General features: G+C 39.5%; 1 protein-coding gene across 1 annotated transcript in view; it reads right to left on the bottom strand.

The window, feature by feature from the left end:
• Positions 1 to 315: 315 nt before the first annotated feature.
• Positions 316 to 19,113, bottom strand: part of CHD1L (chromodomain helicase DNA binding protein 1 like) — a 71,794-nt gene continuing 52,996 nt past the window's right edge. Inside the window, exons 16-23 of the mRNA XM_059375945.1 lie at positions 17,162 to 17,310; positions 16,299 to 16,462; positions 15,550 to 15,755; positions 14,481 to 14,579; positions 4,475 to 4,545; positions 2,300 to 2,414; positions 1,284 to 1,392; positions 316 to 654 (exon numbers count right to left, since the gene is read on the bottom strand). Coding sequence (XP_059231928.1) covers positions 582 to 654; positions 1,284 to 1,392; positions 2,300 to 2,414; positions 4,475 to 4,545; positions 14,481 to 14,579; positions 15,550 to 15,755; positions 16,299 to 16,462; positions 17,162 to 17,310 — 986 coding nt within the window. The 3' untranslated portion in view covers positions 316 to 581. The remainder of the gene's footprint in view (positions 655 to 1,283; positions 1,393 to 2,299; positions 2,415 to 4,474; positions 4,546 to 14,480; positions 14,580 to 15,549; positions 15,756 to 16,298; positions 16,463 to 17,161; positions 17,311 to 19,113) is intronic.

Here is a 19,113-nt window from a genome sequence, read left to right as displayed (position 1 = left end):
GGACTAAGGGTGGGGAGGTCTAAACACAGCAGAAGTCCGGCTGGTTGCAGATAGTCAACCAAGACTGAGGCTTTTTTTTTTTTTTTTAAAGATTTTATTTATTTATTTGACAGAGCACAGGCAGGGGAGCAGCAGAGGGAAAGGGAGAAGCAGGCTCTCCACTGAGCAGGAAGGCATAAATGGGCTGAAGGTGCTTCCTTCTCCCAGAGCAACCTGTTTCATTTCTTCTTAATCCACAGTCTAATCCTCTGTAAAGAAATCAGTCTAATGGAAGGGAAGAAAACTGGATTGAGGAGAAAGAAAGCAGTGAAACCATTAGAGATAGAAAATTTATTATTATGCAAATTGCTATGCAAATGGAAGCCCTGGCAAACAGCCAGAGGACTTTCCCAATTAAGGTGTGCATCCCTGTATTACCGGTACCAAATCAGAGTAACACATCCTGAGAACAAAATGAGAATTCAGAAAACACAGTATCTCAGAGGCCCACCAGATCCAGACTCTTTTGAAACACTCTAATTCAGTAGCTCCGGGCAAATATTAACTGCTTGCTGAATGCTGACTGTGATACTGGTCAACTGTTAAGGTGCCAGCTGTCCTGGAGAAGAAGAGGATGGTGGATGAACAGCTGCCCTGCTTCTAGGAAAGTAGTATCTGATAAGGACAGTCAAGGAAGATCTAGTTCATCACTTTAAAATCAATTTTACCAAAACTGCTACTTCTCTAGGTTAGTAATTATGGAAGTAATCACTCTGAAAGTAGCATGTCTTAATTCCCTTTCACCATATAAATTCTTCCAATACTGTTAGTACTCATTATGGCTACTATTATCTCATTATTAAAACTCTTTTGATACTGCTTAAATTGTACAGGCATACAAAACATGACTTTTCTGCTAAGTTTTTATAGTTAAACCAAACAGGGAAAGATTAATACTGCATGCTATCACTTGTATCTGGAATCCTAAAAGAAAGATGTCAAACTCCTAGGAACAGAGCCTTGTCTATAGGCCTGAAGGATCTCTAGAGACCTGATGTGAAAAGATTCACTGTTATCAAATGACAATTATTCAATGAACTCCTCCTTTCATATACCTTTTAATCTAGCTGCTGGCACCAAGAAATGCTTGGGTGTATTCGTCCTTGGATATGTAGAAGTTACAAAGTACTTCTTAGAGTAAAAAATGTGGCAGAAAAAGGCTTGGCCTTGATTAGTGATACCAGAAAATGCAAGACATTTTCTTTGAGCTGAGAGAACACACTAGTAAGATCACAAAAGGATACATGTAAGTTGGGATGCCTTTTGCAGCCAAATGTTTCCGAATAAGTCGCTCAGTACCATACCAGTTAAAACCTTTTGTGGCATGTCCAATGCGTGGAAGATGAACACTTGCTGTTAAAGGGGAAAAAACAGGTTATGATGTCTTCATTCATCAAAAATTTGATTCAGTATAAAATATACGTAAGAGAAAACTCGACTCTTAGTCACTTTGTGGTTTCCAACAGACAAAATGTACATAATCGTGGGGTATCCCACACAAAGTATAAAATTAGAATGTCAAAAATATTCTAGGGCAGGACTATAATAGGAAGAAGTCAGTCAGTCTATCAAACACAAAGACCTACAGGTTCTGGAAATAAGCAGGTACAATGAAAATAGAGTATAATCAGTGTTGGAGATAAAAAGATTATTATTATTTAGAGAGGGGGAAGAAGGGAAAGAGGGAGAATCTTAAGCAGGATCCATGCTCAGTACAGAGCCCAAGGCAGGGCTTGATCTCACAACCTTGAGCTCATGACCTGTGCTGAAATCAAGAGTCAAGACACTTAACTGACTGACCCTCCCAGAAATAAACAGATAAGCTTTAACAAGCCAATCAGTTCAACAAACTCTGAAGCACAATAGGTTTAGAAATAAACTTCACTCTCATTTGGGCAGAGAACTGTCTGCTAATGTGGACTGGATGTGGCTACCCAAGAAGGGAAGTGGTAGGGTAAACAGTATCCCCAACAGCATCTGACCAGATTACTACATCTCTGGTCTTCTGCTTCCTCATCTGTAGAATGAGGACACAAATACCCCAGTGCAGGAAGATGGTCCGCAGAGATAGTGAATACAAAAGTGATCTGGAAAGGAAAGGAGGCGAATCAAGATGATGTGGTGATACTTGTGTGGTCTCTCAGACATTGAGGCTTACCTTTACCATCTATACTGAGTGAGGTCTTAACATTTCTCACCTCCCTTTACAAACCCTATCAGAAAACCCTGGAAACAGAAATTCATGTTCTGAAAAGCTTACCTTTCTTTCTCTTTGCTGCTAAATAGATCTTCTTCAGGCCCTCTTCTAGGGCTGCCATCTTAATGCCAGACAGGACATTTGCGCGGTCACGGTGCTGAGCCACAATCAAGGCCAACTAGGAGGAAAAGCCATCACATGGTTGACATGACACGAGAAGACTGCACTGTCAACTAAGTGAGGTACCCATGGAGGTCACTTAGTGACCCCCCATGGAGGGGGGCTTCATCTCCATCTTTTCTGGATGTTCTGCCTGAACCAGGTCCTACCAAATCCATGACTTAATCTTCCATTCTAATTGGTTTATTTTGTGGTAACTTTATACATAAGCATTTCTTCTTGTTTTTAAGATATGTTAAAACCAGTGTCCAAAACATGCTGTCTTTCCTAAGTGCTCTCAATGGTAAAAGAATTTTTCAGTCTTAGGAGCAAAAAGGACTTTACAGATTCCTGTATCCAGCCCTCTGGTGGATATTCGAGTCAGCTCCCAACCCCCATTCCATCTCTGCTCCCGTAATTCCTACACTGTCCTAAGTCGGGGAGACTGGACAGAGTGTCAAGGGAGTGTCTGGGACTGGCAGCCCTACCATCATATGGTCACCAGTTGTAAACAGTTTCCTTGAGTCACTGGATTCTGAGCGTCTATGCTGTAATCACTGTGTTTTTCATGTTTTTTAGTGTTTTAGAAATGACTGAAAAAATGGTTGACCAGGCAGAAGCCACTTTGTTGTCAGCCACAAAGACCACCAACCTCAAAAAAATGTATGTCCCTTTCAGCCCGGTTTCTAAATTTCTTTTCTAAGTCAGTAAGATTTGGCTCTGAATTGAATATGAATTCAGGCCCTTGATAAAGTCAGGTCAAGGGGCACCTGGGTGGCTCAGTGGGTTAAGCTGCTGCCTTCGGCTCAGGTCATGATCCCAGGGTGCTAGGATCAAGCCCCATGTTGGGTTCTCTGCTCAGCAGGGAGCCTGCTTCCTCCCCTCCCTCTCTGTCTGCTTATGATCGCTGTCTGTCAAATAAATAAATAAATAAAATCTTTAAAAAAAAAAAAGTCAGGTCAAGAGTGGTTAATAAAACATCTTAGAGGAATTCTAAAGGACTGGTAAGTAAGAGACACTTAAGATGCAAAAGGAGAATTTTTCTTTGAAAGCAAGAAAGCATGAGTTGGGGGAAGGGCAGAGGGAGAGAATCTTAAGCAGTCTCCACACTCAGCACAGAGCCCATTGCAGGGCTCAGTCTCAGGACTCTCAGATCATGACCGGAGCCAAAATCAAGAGTTGGACACTTAACTAACCAAGCCACCCAGGTGCCCCTAAAGGAGAATTTTAATATAAGCAGAGGAAATATGGATCGGCTCCTCTTCTCTGCTTATGGCTGGCTACTGAACACAATCTTTTACACATCTTTTCACATAATGAATGATGACACACTTGAGGTTTTGAGCCCTGTTTTCTTATTGTTTCCTAAGCACTTCCTATGAGCCATACTGTGTGAGGTATCGAGGATAAAATGACAGAGTCTACACTCTCAGGAGGAGCCTGCCTAAGGTCGGTATAGAGAACCACCAAGTCCGAGAACAATGTTCCGTGATGGAAAGAAGGGCGACGGAGGGAGTGTGGTGGGACTGTGAGGCCTAACATGCTTGTTATGGGTTGAATTCCTATGTTGAAGCCCTAACCCTTAGTACTGAAGAAATGTGACTGCGTGTGGAGACAGGACATTTTAAAGCAGCAAATAAGTTAAAATGAGACCATTAGGTGGTGCCTGATCCAGTCTGACTGCTGTGCTTACAAGGAAAAAATGTGGACACAGACTGAGACACCAGGGATGTGCACACAGAGAGGAAAGACCATGTGAGGAAATATGAAGGTGGCTACCCTTAAGCCAGGAAAGAAGCCTCGGAGGCAATCAGCCCTGCCTGCACCTTAATCTTGGACAGGCAGCCTCCAGAACTGTGAAGAAATTAATCTGTCTTCTGAGCCACCTGGCTGGTGGTGTTTTTTAACAAACTAGAGAGATGATCCTTGAAAAGCACAGTGTTGGTGCTGTTTTATTATGGCAGCCCTTGAAACCAATGTGTTGACAGAGAGGGCAGCAGGAACAGGAGAGGTTTAAGAGGAGGTGACATGCGCCAAAATTTAGTTCTGATTAAGAGATTTTTTTTTTTTCTAACTTACCAGATCTTGCCCACTGTTTCTTGACTCTTTATCATCAATAGGAAATAAAAGGACGCCTCCCAAATTCAAGTCTGAGGTAAAATAAAAGAGCAACAGACAGAAGGTAAGGTTCACTCTGGACTGAGACCCCTGAAGAGGGACCCTTGTGAATGCCCGACTCCTTTCCTCATCGGCCAATCAGGTAGCAATCTCATTTTTTCTCACTCTCTTAGATTCAGTCACTGCTTTAGCCAGGAACTCACAGGATCCACCCTGGAGAGGTTTTTTTCTTTTTTAATTTTTTGGCTCAAAAACTTTCATTTTCTTCATGCTTTATTGGGGTAAAATATACCTAACATAAAACTTACCGTCATGACCATTTTTAAGCACACAGCCCAGTAGCGTCAAGTACCTTCACACTCCTATGTAGTCTCCACAGCTCTCTTTACCTTGCAAAACTGACACTCCATACTTATTAAACATCTTCTCATCTCCTCTACAACCACCATTCTTACTTTCTACCTCTGTGAATGTACTGGAGTTATTTCATCTAAGTGAAATCACACAACACTTTTTTTTTTGTGACTGGCTTATTTTACTTGGTATCATGTCCCCAGGAACTGTCCATGTTGTAGCACGTGTCAGAATTTCCTGGTTTCCAAGGCATGAATTATTATTCCCGGTATGAATATACACTGCACTGTTTATCTATCCATCCATCAGACACTTAGGGTTCCACCTTTAGGCCATTGTGAATAATGCAACATAGGTGTACAAATACCTGTTTTGAGTCCGAGTCCCTGTCTGCAGTTCTTATAAGAGGGATTGCTGGATCATATGGTAATTTTATTCTTAAACTTTTTTAGGAAACACCATACTGTTTTCCATAGCAGCTACATCATTTTGTGTTCCCACCATCAGTACACAAGTGTTCTAATTTCTCCACATCCTCACAAAACACTTGTTATTGTCTATTTTTTTATTGAGATGTAACTGACATGTAACATTGTACAAGTTTAAGGCATATAACATATTGATTTACACATTTATACTGCAATACAAGTGCCACTAAAGCAGGAGCTAACATCTCAATCACATCCCATAACCTTCTCTTGGTGGGAACAATTACGACCTGGTCTCTCAGCCATTTTAAGGTTTATAATAAAGATCTGTTGTCTGTAGTCCCAGCAATGTATACTGACCTCTAGAGGTCATTTATTTACTAAGTGCAAGTTTGTACCCTTCAACATTAACATTAACCATTTCTACCACTCCCAGCCCCTGGTAACCACCATTTCATTCTGGTTTTTGTTTTGTTTTTAGTTATAGATTCCACATTAAGGGACACGTGTGTGTGTGTGTTTTGTGTACACATCTTCTTTATCCATTCATTTGTTGACAGACACTTTATCTTGACTATTGTGAATAATGCAGAAATCAACATGGGAGTGCATAGATATCTCTTTGATAACCTGCTTTCACTTCCTTTGAATATATACCCAAAAGTGGGATTGCTGGATCATATGAAAGATCTAATTTTAACTTTTTGAGGAACCTCTACGCTGTTTTCCATAGTGACTGCACCAGTTTGCATTCCCACCAATGATGCATGATGGTTCCCTTTTCTCTACATCCTCATCAATACTTATTAGCTCTTGTCTTCTTGATGACAGCCATTCTGTCAAGTGTGAGGTCTTATTTCATTGTAATTTTGATTTGCATTTCCCTGATGATTACTGATGTTTAGCATCTTTTCATGTCCCAGTTGGTCATCTGCACATATTCTTTGGAAAAATATCCATTCGGTTCCTCTGTTCACTTTTTAACCAGACTTTTTTTTTTTTCTGTTGAGTTATCCAAGTTCTTTATAAATGTTGAATAGCAACCCTTTATCCAGTATATGGTTTTTAAATATTCTCTTCCTTTCTGTAGGTTGCCTTTCCATTTTGTTGTTTCTTTTGAAGTGCAGAAGCTTTTAAGTTTGATGTAGTCCCACTTATTGATATTTTTATTTTTATTCTTTTGATGTCCTCCCCAAAAAATCACTGCCAAGGACAATCTCAAGGAACATCTTCCCTCAGTTTTCTTCCAGGAGTTTTATAGTATCAGGTCTTATGTTTAAGTCTTCGATCCATTTTGTGATAATTTTTGTAAGTGGAGTAAAACAGGGGTCCCAATTTCATTTTCCTGCATGTGGCTATCCAGTTTTCCCAACATCAGTTGAAAAGACAGACTACATTTTTCCCATTGGATGTTCTTGGCTCCCTTATTAAATATCATTTGGCAATGTATGTAGAGGTTTAATTCTGGGGTCTGTAGTCTGTTTCATTGATCTATTTGTCTATTTTTATGCTGATACCACACCATTTTAATTATTATCACTTTGTAGTCTAGTCTGAAATCAGGAAATGTGATGCCTTCTGCTTTGTTCTTTCTGATGACTGCTTTTGCTACTCGGGTCTTTTTTGGTTTCATTCAAATTTTTGGATTTATTCTATTGCTGTAGAAAACGCTATTGGAATTTTGATAGGGATTGCTTTAAACCCAGAGATGGCTTTGTGTAGCATGAACATTTTAATGGTATTTCAAAATCACTGATCAGAAGAGTTAATATCTTTTCAATTATTTATTTTCTTCTTCAATTTCTTTCAACAAAGTCTTGCATTTTTCATTATCTAAATCTTTTACTTCCTTGATTAAATTAATTCTTAGATATCTTATTGTGTTTCCTGTTATGGTGAATGGATAGTTTTCCTCATTTTTTAGAATTTTCAATGCTAGTGCATAGAGAAGGAACTGATTTCTGTGTATTGATTTTAGATCCTGCAACTTTACTGAATACATTGATTATGTCCAATAGCTCTTTTTCCAGTTGATTAAATCCAATATACTGCGAATTTGGGGTTTTCAATATATTGTATCACATCTACAAATAATGACAATTTTACTATTTCCCTTTTAAGTTGGATGCTTTTTGTCTTTGCTGATTGCTCTAGCTAGGGCTGCCTGTACTATGTTAAAAAAGGAAGAATAGGCAGGCACCCATGTTTTGTTCCTGGTTTTAGAAGAAAATCTTTTGATTTTTCTCTGTTGAATATAATGTTAACCATGGGTAACACATATGGCTTTTATTATGCTGATGTATGTTCATCCTATACTTATTCTTTTGAGGGTTTTTATCGTAAAAGGATATTGTATTTTGTAGAATGCTTTTATTGCATCTGTTGAGAAGTTTAATGATTTTTGTCTTTCATTCTACTAATGTGGTGTTTATCACATTTGATTTGCATATGAAGAACTATCCCTGCATCCCAAGGAGAAATCTTATTTGGTCATGGTGTGTAATCCTTTTAATGAGTTAAGTTTGGTTTGCTAATTTTTTTTTATAATTTTTGCATCAATATTCATCAGGATTTTGGTCTATAGTTTTTTTTTTTTTCCTTATAATGTCCTTACCTGGCTTTGGTATCAGGGTATTACTGGCCTCAGGAAGGAGTTTGAAAATGTTCCCTCCTCTTCAATTTTTCTCTAAGAGTTTGAGAAGGGTTGGCTTTAATTCTTCTTAAAATGTTTGGTAAAACTTGTCCATGAAGGCATCTGGTCCTGGGAGATTTTTAAAACCTGAGTCCATCTCCTCACTCATAGTCCATCTGTTCAGACTTTACGTACCTTCTTGGTTCAGTCTTAGTAGGTTGTGTGAGTATGAAATTTATCCATTTCCTCTAGATTATCTAATTTGTTGGTGTAAAATTGCTCATAGTAGTGACTTATGATCTTAATGTTTTTCCGCAGGTCCGCTGTAATTTCTCCTCTTTCATTTCAGACTCTGAGTCATCTCTCTTTTTTCTTAGCCTTTCTAAAGGTTTGTCAATTTTATATTAAAAAAACCTCTTAGAGTCACATCTTCTCTTTTGATTTTCTGATCTCTAATTTCATTTATTTCAGATCTGATCTTTATTTCCTTCCTTCTGCTAACTTTGGGGCTTACTTTGTTCTTTTTCTAGTTTTTTAAGGTATAAAGTTGGGTTATTTGAAATATTATTTCTTAACATATGTATTTATTGCTCTCAACTTCCCTGTCGGGTACTTCTGCAGCATCCATCAATGTTTGGTATGTTGTGTTTCCATTTGTTTCAAGATATTCTTTGGTTTAGGCAAACCACGGAATGGAAGAAGATATTTGCAAATGATAATATAGACAAAAGGCTGATATCCAGGATCTATAAAGAACTTCTCAAACTCAACACACACAAAACAGATAATCATGTCAAAAAATGGGCAGAAGACATGAACAGACACTTCTCCAATGAAGACATACAAATGGCTATCAGACACATGAAAAAATGTACATCAACACTAGCCATCGGGGAGATTCAAATTAAAACCACACCGAGATAGCACCTTACACCAGTTAGAATGGCCAAAATTAGCAAGACAGGAAAACAACATGTGTTGGAGAAGATGTGGAGAAAGGGGAACCCTCTTACACTATTGGTGGGAATGCAAGTTGGTGCAGCCTCTTTGGAGAACAGTGTGGAGATTCCTCAAGAAATTAAAAATAGAACTTCCCTATGACCCCGCAATTGCACTACTGAGTATTTACCCCAAAGATACAGATGTTGTGAAAAGAAGGACCATCTGTACCCCAATGTTTATAGCAGCAATGGCCACAATCGCCAAACTGTGAAAGAACCAAGATGCCCTTCAACTGATGAATGGATAAGGAAGATGTGGTCCATATACACTATGGAATATTATGCCTCCATCAGAAAGGATAAATACCCAACTTCTATAGCAACATGGACAGGGCTGGAAGAGATTATGTTGAGTGAAATAAGTCAAGCAGAGAGAGTCAATTATCATATGGTTTCACTTATTTTTGGACCGTAACAAATAACATGGAGGACATAGGGAGATGGAGAGAAGAGAGTTGAGGGAAATTGGAAAGGGAGATGAACGATGAGACTATGGACTCTGAAAAACAATCTGAGGGTTCTGAAGGGGTGGGGGATGGGAGGTTGGGGGAGCCAGGTGGTGGGTATTATGGAGGGCACATATTGCATGGAGCACTGAGTGTGGTGCATAAACAATGAATACTGTTATGCTGAAAAGAAATTTAAAAAAAAAAGGAAAAATTAAAAAAGATATTCTTTGGTTTGCCTTTTGACTTCTTCTTTGACTCCACTGGTTGTTCAGAAGTATGCTGTTTAGTTTCCACATTATTTGGAGATTTTTCTAACATTTCTCATTAAAAATTTCTAGTTTCATCATTGTGGTTGGAAAAGATATTTGGTATGACTTCAGACTTCTTTTGCTATGACTTGTTTTGTGCTCTATCATATAATCCATTCTTGAAAATGTTCCATCTGTACTTGAGATGTGTATTCTGCTGTTGTTGGATGAAATTTTCTACAGATGTCTGTAAGGTCAGTCTGATGTACTATTTGGTCCAAGTCTATCTCCTTGTTGCTTTTCTCTCTGGATGATCTGTGTACTGCTTAAAGTGAAAGACTGACATCTCTATTATTGCACTGATGTCTATGTCTCCCTTCGTATCTGTTAAAATTTGCTCAATATATTTAGGTGCTTTGATGTTGAGTGCATATATACTATTGTTATATTTTCTTGGTGCATTGATCCCTTTATCCTTATATAATGACTTTGCTTGTCTCTTGCAATCATTTTGGTTTAAAGTCTACTTTGATGTAAGGATCGCTACCCCCACTTTCTTTAGTTCCCACCTGCAGAGTTCTCTTTCTTCATCCCTTCAATTTGGCGTCTACGTGTTTTTAAGGCTCAAGTTGGTCTCTTGTAGGCAGCAAACAGTTGTGTCCTGTTTTTTGTTCTTTTCATCCTTTTGCTTAATGAATTCAATCCATTTAGAGTAATTACTTTATCTAAGTCCTTAAGAAATGTCACATTACTCACTGCTTTCTAGTTGCTCTGTATTTCCGGTTTCTTTTTCCCTCTGTTTCTGCCTACCTCCATACACCGGTTATTTTTCTGTAGTGGGATGTTCCATTTCCCTTTGCCTCTTATGGATCTGCTCTAGATTTTTGCTATGTTTTACCATAAAACATCTTATAGATAAAACAGTCCATCTTAAACCGAAAGCAACTTATGGTCAGTCACCTATTAAGGCTCTTCCTTTTATTCCTTTTATCCCTTTTTATGTTGCTTATTCATTACTGGTTCTTTTTACTATTCTTTTCCCTTAACATTCATACTGGATGGTTAAAGCACCATCCTAATATAGAAAGCAGTTACCTCTCTTTTTCGCCATTACTAGTGTGTTGTGTACTTCCAAGTTTTCGAGTTACTGATCAGCATCTTTTCATTTTGGCTGAAGTTTTCAGCATCTTGGAAGGCAAATCTAGTGGTAGTGAACTCCCTCAGCTTTTTGTCTGGGTTATCTTATCTGAAAGATAACTTGGCCAGATACAGTTGGTAGACTGCCTTAGTTGGCACTCTTTATCTTCCGATACTGAACATGTCATTCCACTCTCTTCTAGCCTGTAGGTGCTACTGAGAAATGTGCTGTCAGCCTAGTGAGGGTCCTTTTTAGGTTATGTTCTTTCCCCTCTCTGGCTTCTTTTAAGATTCTTATCATCGATTTTTTAGTTTCATTATAATGTGTCTTGGGGAAGGTCTTTCTGCATTGAGATAATGGGGTAATCTATTAGCTCTGTGGACTTGTATGTCCCAGTTTCCCCAGGTTTGAGTTCTCAGCTATCATTTCTTTCAATAGACGCTGCCCCCCCTCTTCTCCCTCTTCCTTTTCTGGAAGCCTGCTTATTCTGGTATTTGTCTTACTCTGATAGTTGTCTTTTTGATCCAATCCCATAGCTCATGTACTTTCTTCACTCTTATTTAATCTTTATTCTTTCATCTCTTCTGTGTTATTCCAAAATTCCTATCCCCCGAGTCATGTTTTCTTCCGTCTGGTCTGCCCTGCTACAGCTGCTCTCTATTGTAGTCTTTACCTCATTCAACAAATTCTTCAGCTCCAGAATTAGTTTGGTTCTCTTTTACAGAACAGAACTCATTTTGTTCATATGTTTTATTCCTGATTTCAATGAATTGCCTTTGAGTTTTCTTATAACTCATGGAGTTTATTCATAACTCCTATTCTGAATTCTTTATCAGTTAGATTTAAATATTCTGTGCCTTTGAGCTTGTTTGCTAGAGAAGTGTCATTTTCTTTCTGTGATGCCTATTTCCTTGATTTTTCACATTCCTTGTAGTTATGTACTGCTGCTTTTGCATTTGAAGTAGCAGACACCTCCTTAATTCTGTGCTCACTGCTTTTAGCAGATGGTTTTATGTTCTGTGGTATATTACTCAGTTATTCCTTGTGTTTGTGAGGTATACCTGTCCACTCTTCTTGCTCTCTCTTGGGGCCAAATTTTTAAGCTTCTGTGTTATCTCTGGATGTTACAATTCACCAGGCTGCCTCTTGGAAACAGCATTCTAGAATAGCTATTTATAGCTAAGTTTTGTGGGGTTTTTCCCCTTGACCAATGACTTTCCAAGTGTGCTTCTCTCTACCAGAGCTCGTTCTCACAGATGCATTTGGGAGCCTCCTCAAAGCTGGCAGCAGAGTCGGTGGAAGTGTGAGTTTAGCACTCTGTGTTTTGGGGGAGCCTGTGGACCCAGTAGGGGAATCCCTGAGTGTGGTACTTCCAGAGACTGAGGATGAACTTCCCATTGAGCTCAAACCCTTTGACACCATTTGAAATTTGGATCTGCCTCCTCCCAGCCACAGAACTCCCACCTTAGTACTCTGGGTACTGGCAGAGAAAAATGGGTTTCTCCAGCTGTGTTCCATCCGACTGGGACAAGTAGGAGCTTACTCACCACTTTCCTTTCCCCCCACAGGTCATCTCCTCCAAATACACCACTCCATTCAGTGTTTCCTTGGGCAAAAGGCAGCAGCAGGAGAGTGTCTCTTACCACCTTCACTGTGACCAACTTCTATTTTTCTTTCTCCAGTGGTGTGTTGGAGTCTTCCCACAGGAAGTCTGGATTTCTGCAAGTTCTGTCTCATCCATGAGTACCTGCCCGGTGAGCACACATCCGATTTTTCCCTGACGGTGGCAAGACAGGTGTAGGCCATCGTGCTGGCTCCATAGCCTGTATGGAGGTTTGTCTGTATCTCATGGGTGGCAGTGGTGGGCAAGCCTCCTCTCAGGTCCTTTGGAGTAGGTGTTAGGTCCCCAAAGACACACTTTCGTTTGTGTATGGGTATCTAATTTGATTAAATAGGGGGATAAAAAGGCGGAATATCTTATACCGCCAATGTTTGCTGATGTCATCCTCTTCACTTCTGAGTTTTTATGATCTGCCAGTTCAATGTCCCTTACGTATTGCCTACAAAGTACTCCTGCAGGTATTAGAGAGTGAATGCAAACCCAGATCATCTGGGGATGGTTAGCAGGGGGCATTATGAACTTGAAATTCCTTCAGCAGTCTTAATGTTTGTTTTAAACCAAACACTGCAGTCTATCTGCATCTATTTTCACATTTTCCTAACTCATCATAATCAAATCAAACTAATGCTCTAGAAAAATGTCCTAAAATGATTATGACTTTACATACTTCAGCTTGAAGCTTTTATTCTCTCAGTCTACCCTACACACCCCGATCTTTTAAGTCATCCTAAAATACTGGCTCAGTTAGGCCATTCTTCTATTCAAACTCCCAAAAGACTAGCCATTACCTACTGGATAAGGTCCTGCTTAGAATGGCATCTCCCTGGACAAGCCTCATGCAGTCTTCTATAATGTGATCCAAATCCCACTCTTTAAAATCCAACTCTCTGTTCCTCAGCTTCAACCCCTTTACTCTGGCCTGCCTGGCCTACACACCATTTCCTAAATACATTCACTGTGTAAATGCCTGGGTCATTCAACACCCTATACTGGGAATGGCAATTGTGCGAATATCAAAAAGCACGAGAGACAGTCAGAGATCTTCTTCCATTTCTCACCACTCACTTGAATTCAACCACCCTTCCAAGTCCAAGAGTACTTTTACCACCTCCATGAAGCCGTCCCTAGTATTTCCAGCCCAGGCTTTCATCTACTCCCCTCTACCCTATTTCAGTAGTTCTTCAGAAGAGTGCACACACTCAACCCTGTTTCCTTACTGGCCACTTACGTCTTAACTCTGTGAAACCAAGGTTTAGTCTTCACATTCTCCTCAAAGTACTCCAAAGTCATGCAAACCCAATGGCCATTTCTCAGTTCTCATCCTCACTTCAGTGCCTGATTTCTTGACACCCTCTCCTCCTTTATACTTCAAAATATTATATTCTCAAAGTTCTCTTAGCTGACAATTACTTCTATCTCTCCTTCTTGCTGCTGTTCCTAAGTGGAAGTGTTTTCTATGTTCTGTTCTCTGTCCTCTCATTTCCCCATCCTGCCTCCTTCATAGTGCAAACAGGCATTCCTCAGTCTTCATTTCTAGCTCTGACCTCTCCTGAATTCTGCTTTTCCAACTGCCCAATCAATATCTAGATCTCAGTTATTTGAACCTACTAAACCACAGAGGGTTTAATAGAAAATAAACAACTTTTTTAATAGTTTAGAGGGTAAAGGACTGCCTCAAAGTCACATAACTAGTCAAATGACAAAACTAGCTAATAAGACCCCAACCGGCTCTCCCAACTCCTTAACTAGTGCTTCATAACCCATGTGATACCTGTCCTAAGTGTCCTCTTCTCTTGTATTCCATCCCTACTCCAGGACTGACATTTATCAGAAGACTTGCATATCCACTATCCTCATTATAGTCCCAGGAGGTAGATGGAATCAGTATTATTAACAAATTATAGATGAGAAAACAGGAAGAGAGAGGGTAAGGGACTGCCTCAAAGTCAAATAACTAGTCAAATGACAAAACTAGCTAATGAGACCCCAACCAGTTCTCCCAACTCCTTAACTAGTGCTTCATAACCCATGTGATACCTGTCCTAAGTGTCCTCTTGTATTCCATCCCTACCCCTTTTCTCTGCTTTGCTTCTTACCTTTCATTTTCCCAGCCAGCTCATATATTTTTCTTGGTTCACTGGATCGTGTTTCTAAAGCTGTGAATAAACCACCTCGGCCCCAGCGACCAGAGTCATCTGACAGAAGAAGAATATTTTCATTTTTAGAAGGCGAAATCCAGTCCACAATTCAAAAGCACAAAGGTATGCCAACTAGATTTGTAGAAGAATGATTTTTCCAAGGGAAGAAACACCTATGTAGCCTCCCAGGAAAATCATAGGCTGGACTTCTCAAATGTTTAGGTTTTATGGAATATACAAGACTATCACAACAGGAAGGTGGAGAGTAGATGTAACATAACAAGCAGCACAAGCACTGGTAATTCAACAGCATATAATTCCCATTTTACAGGTAAGGAAGAAATAAGGTTAAATGACTCATTTGACCTGCGACTAACATAGCTGGTTATTATCTTCTGTTTACAGTCACTCATTCACGCTCCAAATATTTGTTAGCATGTATTACTGCTCTAGGCACTAGTGTTATAGCAGGACTGCTCCTGTGAAGTTTATTTTCTAGTTCAATGAGACAATCATATAAACACGCATAATACATCTGGGTGGTGATATGTGTAATGAAGGAAAAGGAGTAGAGAGTAACAGAGGCATGGGGGTGGGGTCTGTTTTACATGAGGCACTCCGGGGAGACCTCTCTGAAATGCAGACATCTGAACAATAGTTACTGCGGCTATCTGAGGAAAGAGGGTTCCAGGCAGGAAGAAAAAGTGCAAAGACCACAGAAGCAGTGGGAACATACTTGTAGTTTTGCTTTTTCTCAAAAGATTTGTCTTATATATGTTGCCTCCTTTCACCTTTTCAAAAAACTCGTGAAGAGAATAGCAAACTATTCAATTATATGCAACCAGGTAAATGAGAGCACCAGAGTCCAATCTATCTGTGTCTCTGGATTCTATATTTGCCTTTTTATGACCACAGGACCACACCGGCCCATCAGTCATATCTAGGTCAGGCTGCTGCCTCCTCCTCCCCAGTTCTTGGCACCATAAAGAACACGGCACCCTCCCTGGGCCAGTACCACTTCTCCTACCTATGCAGTGCACGATGACAGCATCCTCTGCCCCAGCCTGTGGGTGGGTGACATCACCGCTAACGTACTTGATGGCAGTTGAATCTGGATCTTCATAATCCAGCTGGGCAGACCTCTCATCTTCCCTGTCCTCTAGGTCCTCTGGTTCGCTCTCCTCAGAAGGCAGGCAGAAGGACTGGTAATTGTTGGACTCCCACCAGGCCATCCTTCAACCGGCCAGAGATAAAAGGAAATTAACCTGGTCTATCACAGTTTCCCTTGGAGTGCACTTCATCCTGCCATTCACTAACAGCAAGTGCCCAGTGGAAATGCAATTAGACACTCACCCTGATTGCAGTTTTCTGCCTATTTGTAAATCAACAAGAAGTCTTACTGATTAGCCTAGTTGCCACCTGACTATACTTCAATAATAAGCAGCCACTGGATGTCCCTGTTTTTAAGAACAAGATTAAGTTACTGTTCAAGTGAACTACTCTTTGTCAGACAGCAACAATAAAATCTTAACATTTTCTTGCTTCAACTGAATGGGTCTCTCTACACACAAAGGATTTTTCACACAAAAAAAGTACACGGTTAGGGAGTTCAATCTTTAAAAAAATATTCTATTACCAGAAGGAGCTACCAGTTTTATAGAACCTTTCTGCAATTTTAAAAAGTGTTCAACTGTGGACTCAGTATACTCAGTGAGATTCCTTTAAGCATGACACACATCTGCTTTATGATAATAAATTCAAATAATACACACGTACTTTTTCTCATGTTCTGCTTCTTCCTTTTTCCTCTTCTTTTCCTCCATTAGTCTCTTTCTCTTGGCTGCTGCTGCTTGTCTCTTCTTCCTTCTGTCCTCGAGTTCCTCTGGGCTCAGAATCCGCTTCCTTTTCGTAGACCCCTCCGCAAGGCCTGGGAGGAGAACCTGTAGGAAAAATGAGATCAATAACCAGGAAGGGTGGGGGCTGTCTATCCTTTCATGAGTTTCATTCATCCTTAAAACACACTCTGTGTGAAAGCACCATGGCTAATATTTCACAAATAGTAGCATCTCCCTGCCCCCTTGTGTGATGGGAAGTGGTGGCAAGACACTTCAATTTACTGTTCACATTACACATCTCACTGGCCCGGTGATTAAGATATTGTGCTCTAACTCAACCAAAGCACTCGCATGTTGGTACAGCAGTACCTCATCTGATTAATTTCAACAGGATTGAGGTACTTCAGAAAATCCTCCTCTAAAGTATTATATAACTTATCTTAATGGTAGCTCGCATTTAGTGAGCACATACTAAGTGCCACCATTCATGACTGCCACCTTCTCTTAGTGACACTGGGTCAAGTTAGCGGGAGCAGGATGTAGTATTTTGGTGATCCCTTCTGGGATGGCTAAGATGGACAGGGCTGCTTTCACCTGCATTAAATGGTAAAATATACTCTTCCTGTTAACGTTATTTATGCGAACTTCCACAGTTTTTATGCTAGAGTACAGTTAATTGTCCTTACATCTCAACAAATATTTATATACTTATTTTTCAATAAATCACTCCCAGCATCATTTTTTGTTCTCTTAGAATGTGAATTTGGGAGAATTAATTCTTTTACATAAATGAATAGTCCTTACACTGCTTTTATTTCGGAGTAGCCGGCCCTCTTGCGTAGTTTTCTCCAAATGCTTTTTCTGAAGGTTCACCAGTTGCTCAAATGATTTTCTATCTTCTTTACTAGGTTCCTTGGAATAATCTTTACCTTCAAATAAGTACATATGGTTTTCTAAGAACATAAAACACAAAAGAGAATGTCAGACACTAGAGAAAAATGGATTAATTCTATTCAAAGCAAGAAGGGCGAAGGAGAGAACATATTCTAAATGGACTAAGACTAGCTTGTGAGGAAGCTACTGATTTTGGATCCAACTGATGGAGGGGCGGTGTCTCACACATTTACTATTTAAAGGAGAGGGTGTGGCTAATGCCCTTCGGTGCTCCTCTAGCTGGTACGCAAGTCTCTGCTGGATACCTTCCACCCTGCTGAATCTTGGGCTCACTCATCACTGCTTCCACATTACTCTCCAGCATAGGTCTCACTGATATTAAGACCACTTAATAAAAAATAACTGAGAACCTAATTTTTCTTATTCTGCACATACTTAATACTCAACTCCTTCTCCTCTTTTCTGTAATAAGGAACAAGTGGCAAATCTCTAAGAAAATGGAGAATCACAAAAATAATTCCTTAAATTTCTAATATTCTTTCCAGGTCTCATGAAGGATCTTTATGAGCGTCCCCACAATTCTGTTATAACTAACCCCGTAGAAGAAAGGGAGAAATGAAGCTCAAACAGGGATTAAGGGACTCCCCAGTTCTCACTACTAATAAATGAAGGCGGCAGGATTTTCACTCTAAAGCCACCATGCTCTTTTCAGGGCATTCTGGTGTCTGTAGAAGAATGGAGAATGAACAGGCCAGCAAATACTAATTATAGTAATAATAATAATGACAATAGTGTAATCTTGATAGTATTTTATGCTATCGTAACACTTTCGTCTTTGTTATCACATTTAATTTTTCAACTATTTAAGAGTAAAGCAGACATTAATAGCACCATTTTATAGATGAGGACACAAAGGCTGAAAGTTTGGGTGATGTGCCAAGATCATGAATCAGTGATAAAGAGAAGTCATAACAGGCCAAGACCAGCAACCCAGAGAGGTGAGATAATGATTCTAAAGTGAAGAGTATTTAAAAGCACATACTACCAAAGAATGTATTTTCACAGCATTATGAAATCAGCTTTAAGTATGTTTTCTCTAGAGAGCATGAAAGCAAAACATTTTCATTCTCAAGAGATCAATTGCTTCACACTTGTACCCAAATCCAACCAGCTGTAATTCTAATTGGCATTTGCTAATTAAATCAGCAGGGGGCTTTCAATGAGGTGCTCTATCAACAAGTGGAAAAAAAAAATAGAGCTGAGAAGTGTCAAATATGATCAACATATGTAGCTTCATATTGCATGTAATTCTCAACTTACAAACATGCTTTTTTAAAAAAAACCCTGGCATTCCAGATTAAAGCAACCCTGTTTTTCATTTGTTCTTATTTCAAATTCACTTCTATTATTTTTAATCATGCTCCCTATTCTCGCTCTGTAGCCAAGAGGAGGCTGGAGACCACAGGTCTAGACCCTCATCTATGTCCTGCTAGTAGAATCATCTACTGCAGAGTGAAGATGTACTCACTGATCAAAGACAAGATTCCAAATTTTAATACAAGTAGGAAATATTTTCTGGCAGTGGCACTGACTGAAGATTATCTTTCTGGAAAACAGCAGAATTTTATTTTGTTCTAGTAACATTAGGAAAATAACCTGAAGTTAATCTAGATGAGTACAGAAATGGGTGCAAGCTTTAATATTTCATGTAATCCAAGTATAACTTCAAAATAGGGTCATATGAACCCATTTCTTCTACCTAAAACCACTATTTTGAAAAGCTTTGGGGATTTTCAAAAGGGATTTTGAAAAGATATGATACAATAGTGAACGGAAAGTTCAATAACTCTTGGAAAATGTAA

This window comes from Mustela nigripes, chromosome 14 (assembly GCF_022355385.1).
Source record: "Mustela nigripes isolate SB6536 chromosome 14, MUSNIG.SB6536, whole genome shotgun sequence".
Lineage (NCBI taxonomy): Eukaryota > Metazoa > Chordata > Mammalia > Carnivora > Mustelidae > Mustela > Mustela nigripes.
Note: the sequence above shows the minus strand (reverse complement) of the source record. Positions and strands in the feature narration are given on the sequence as shown.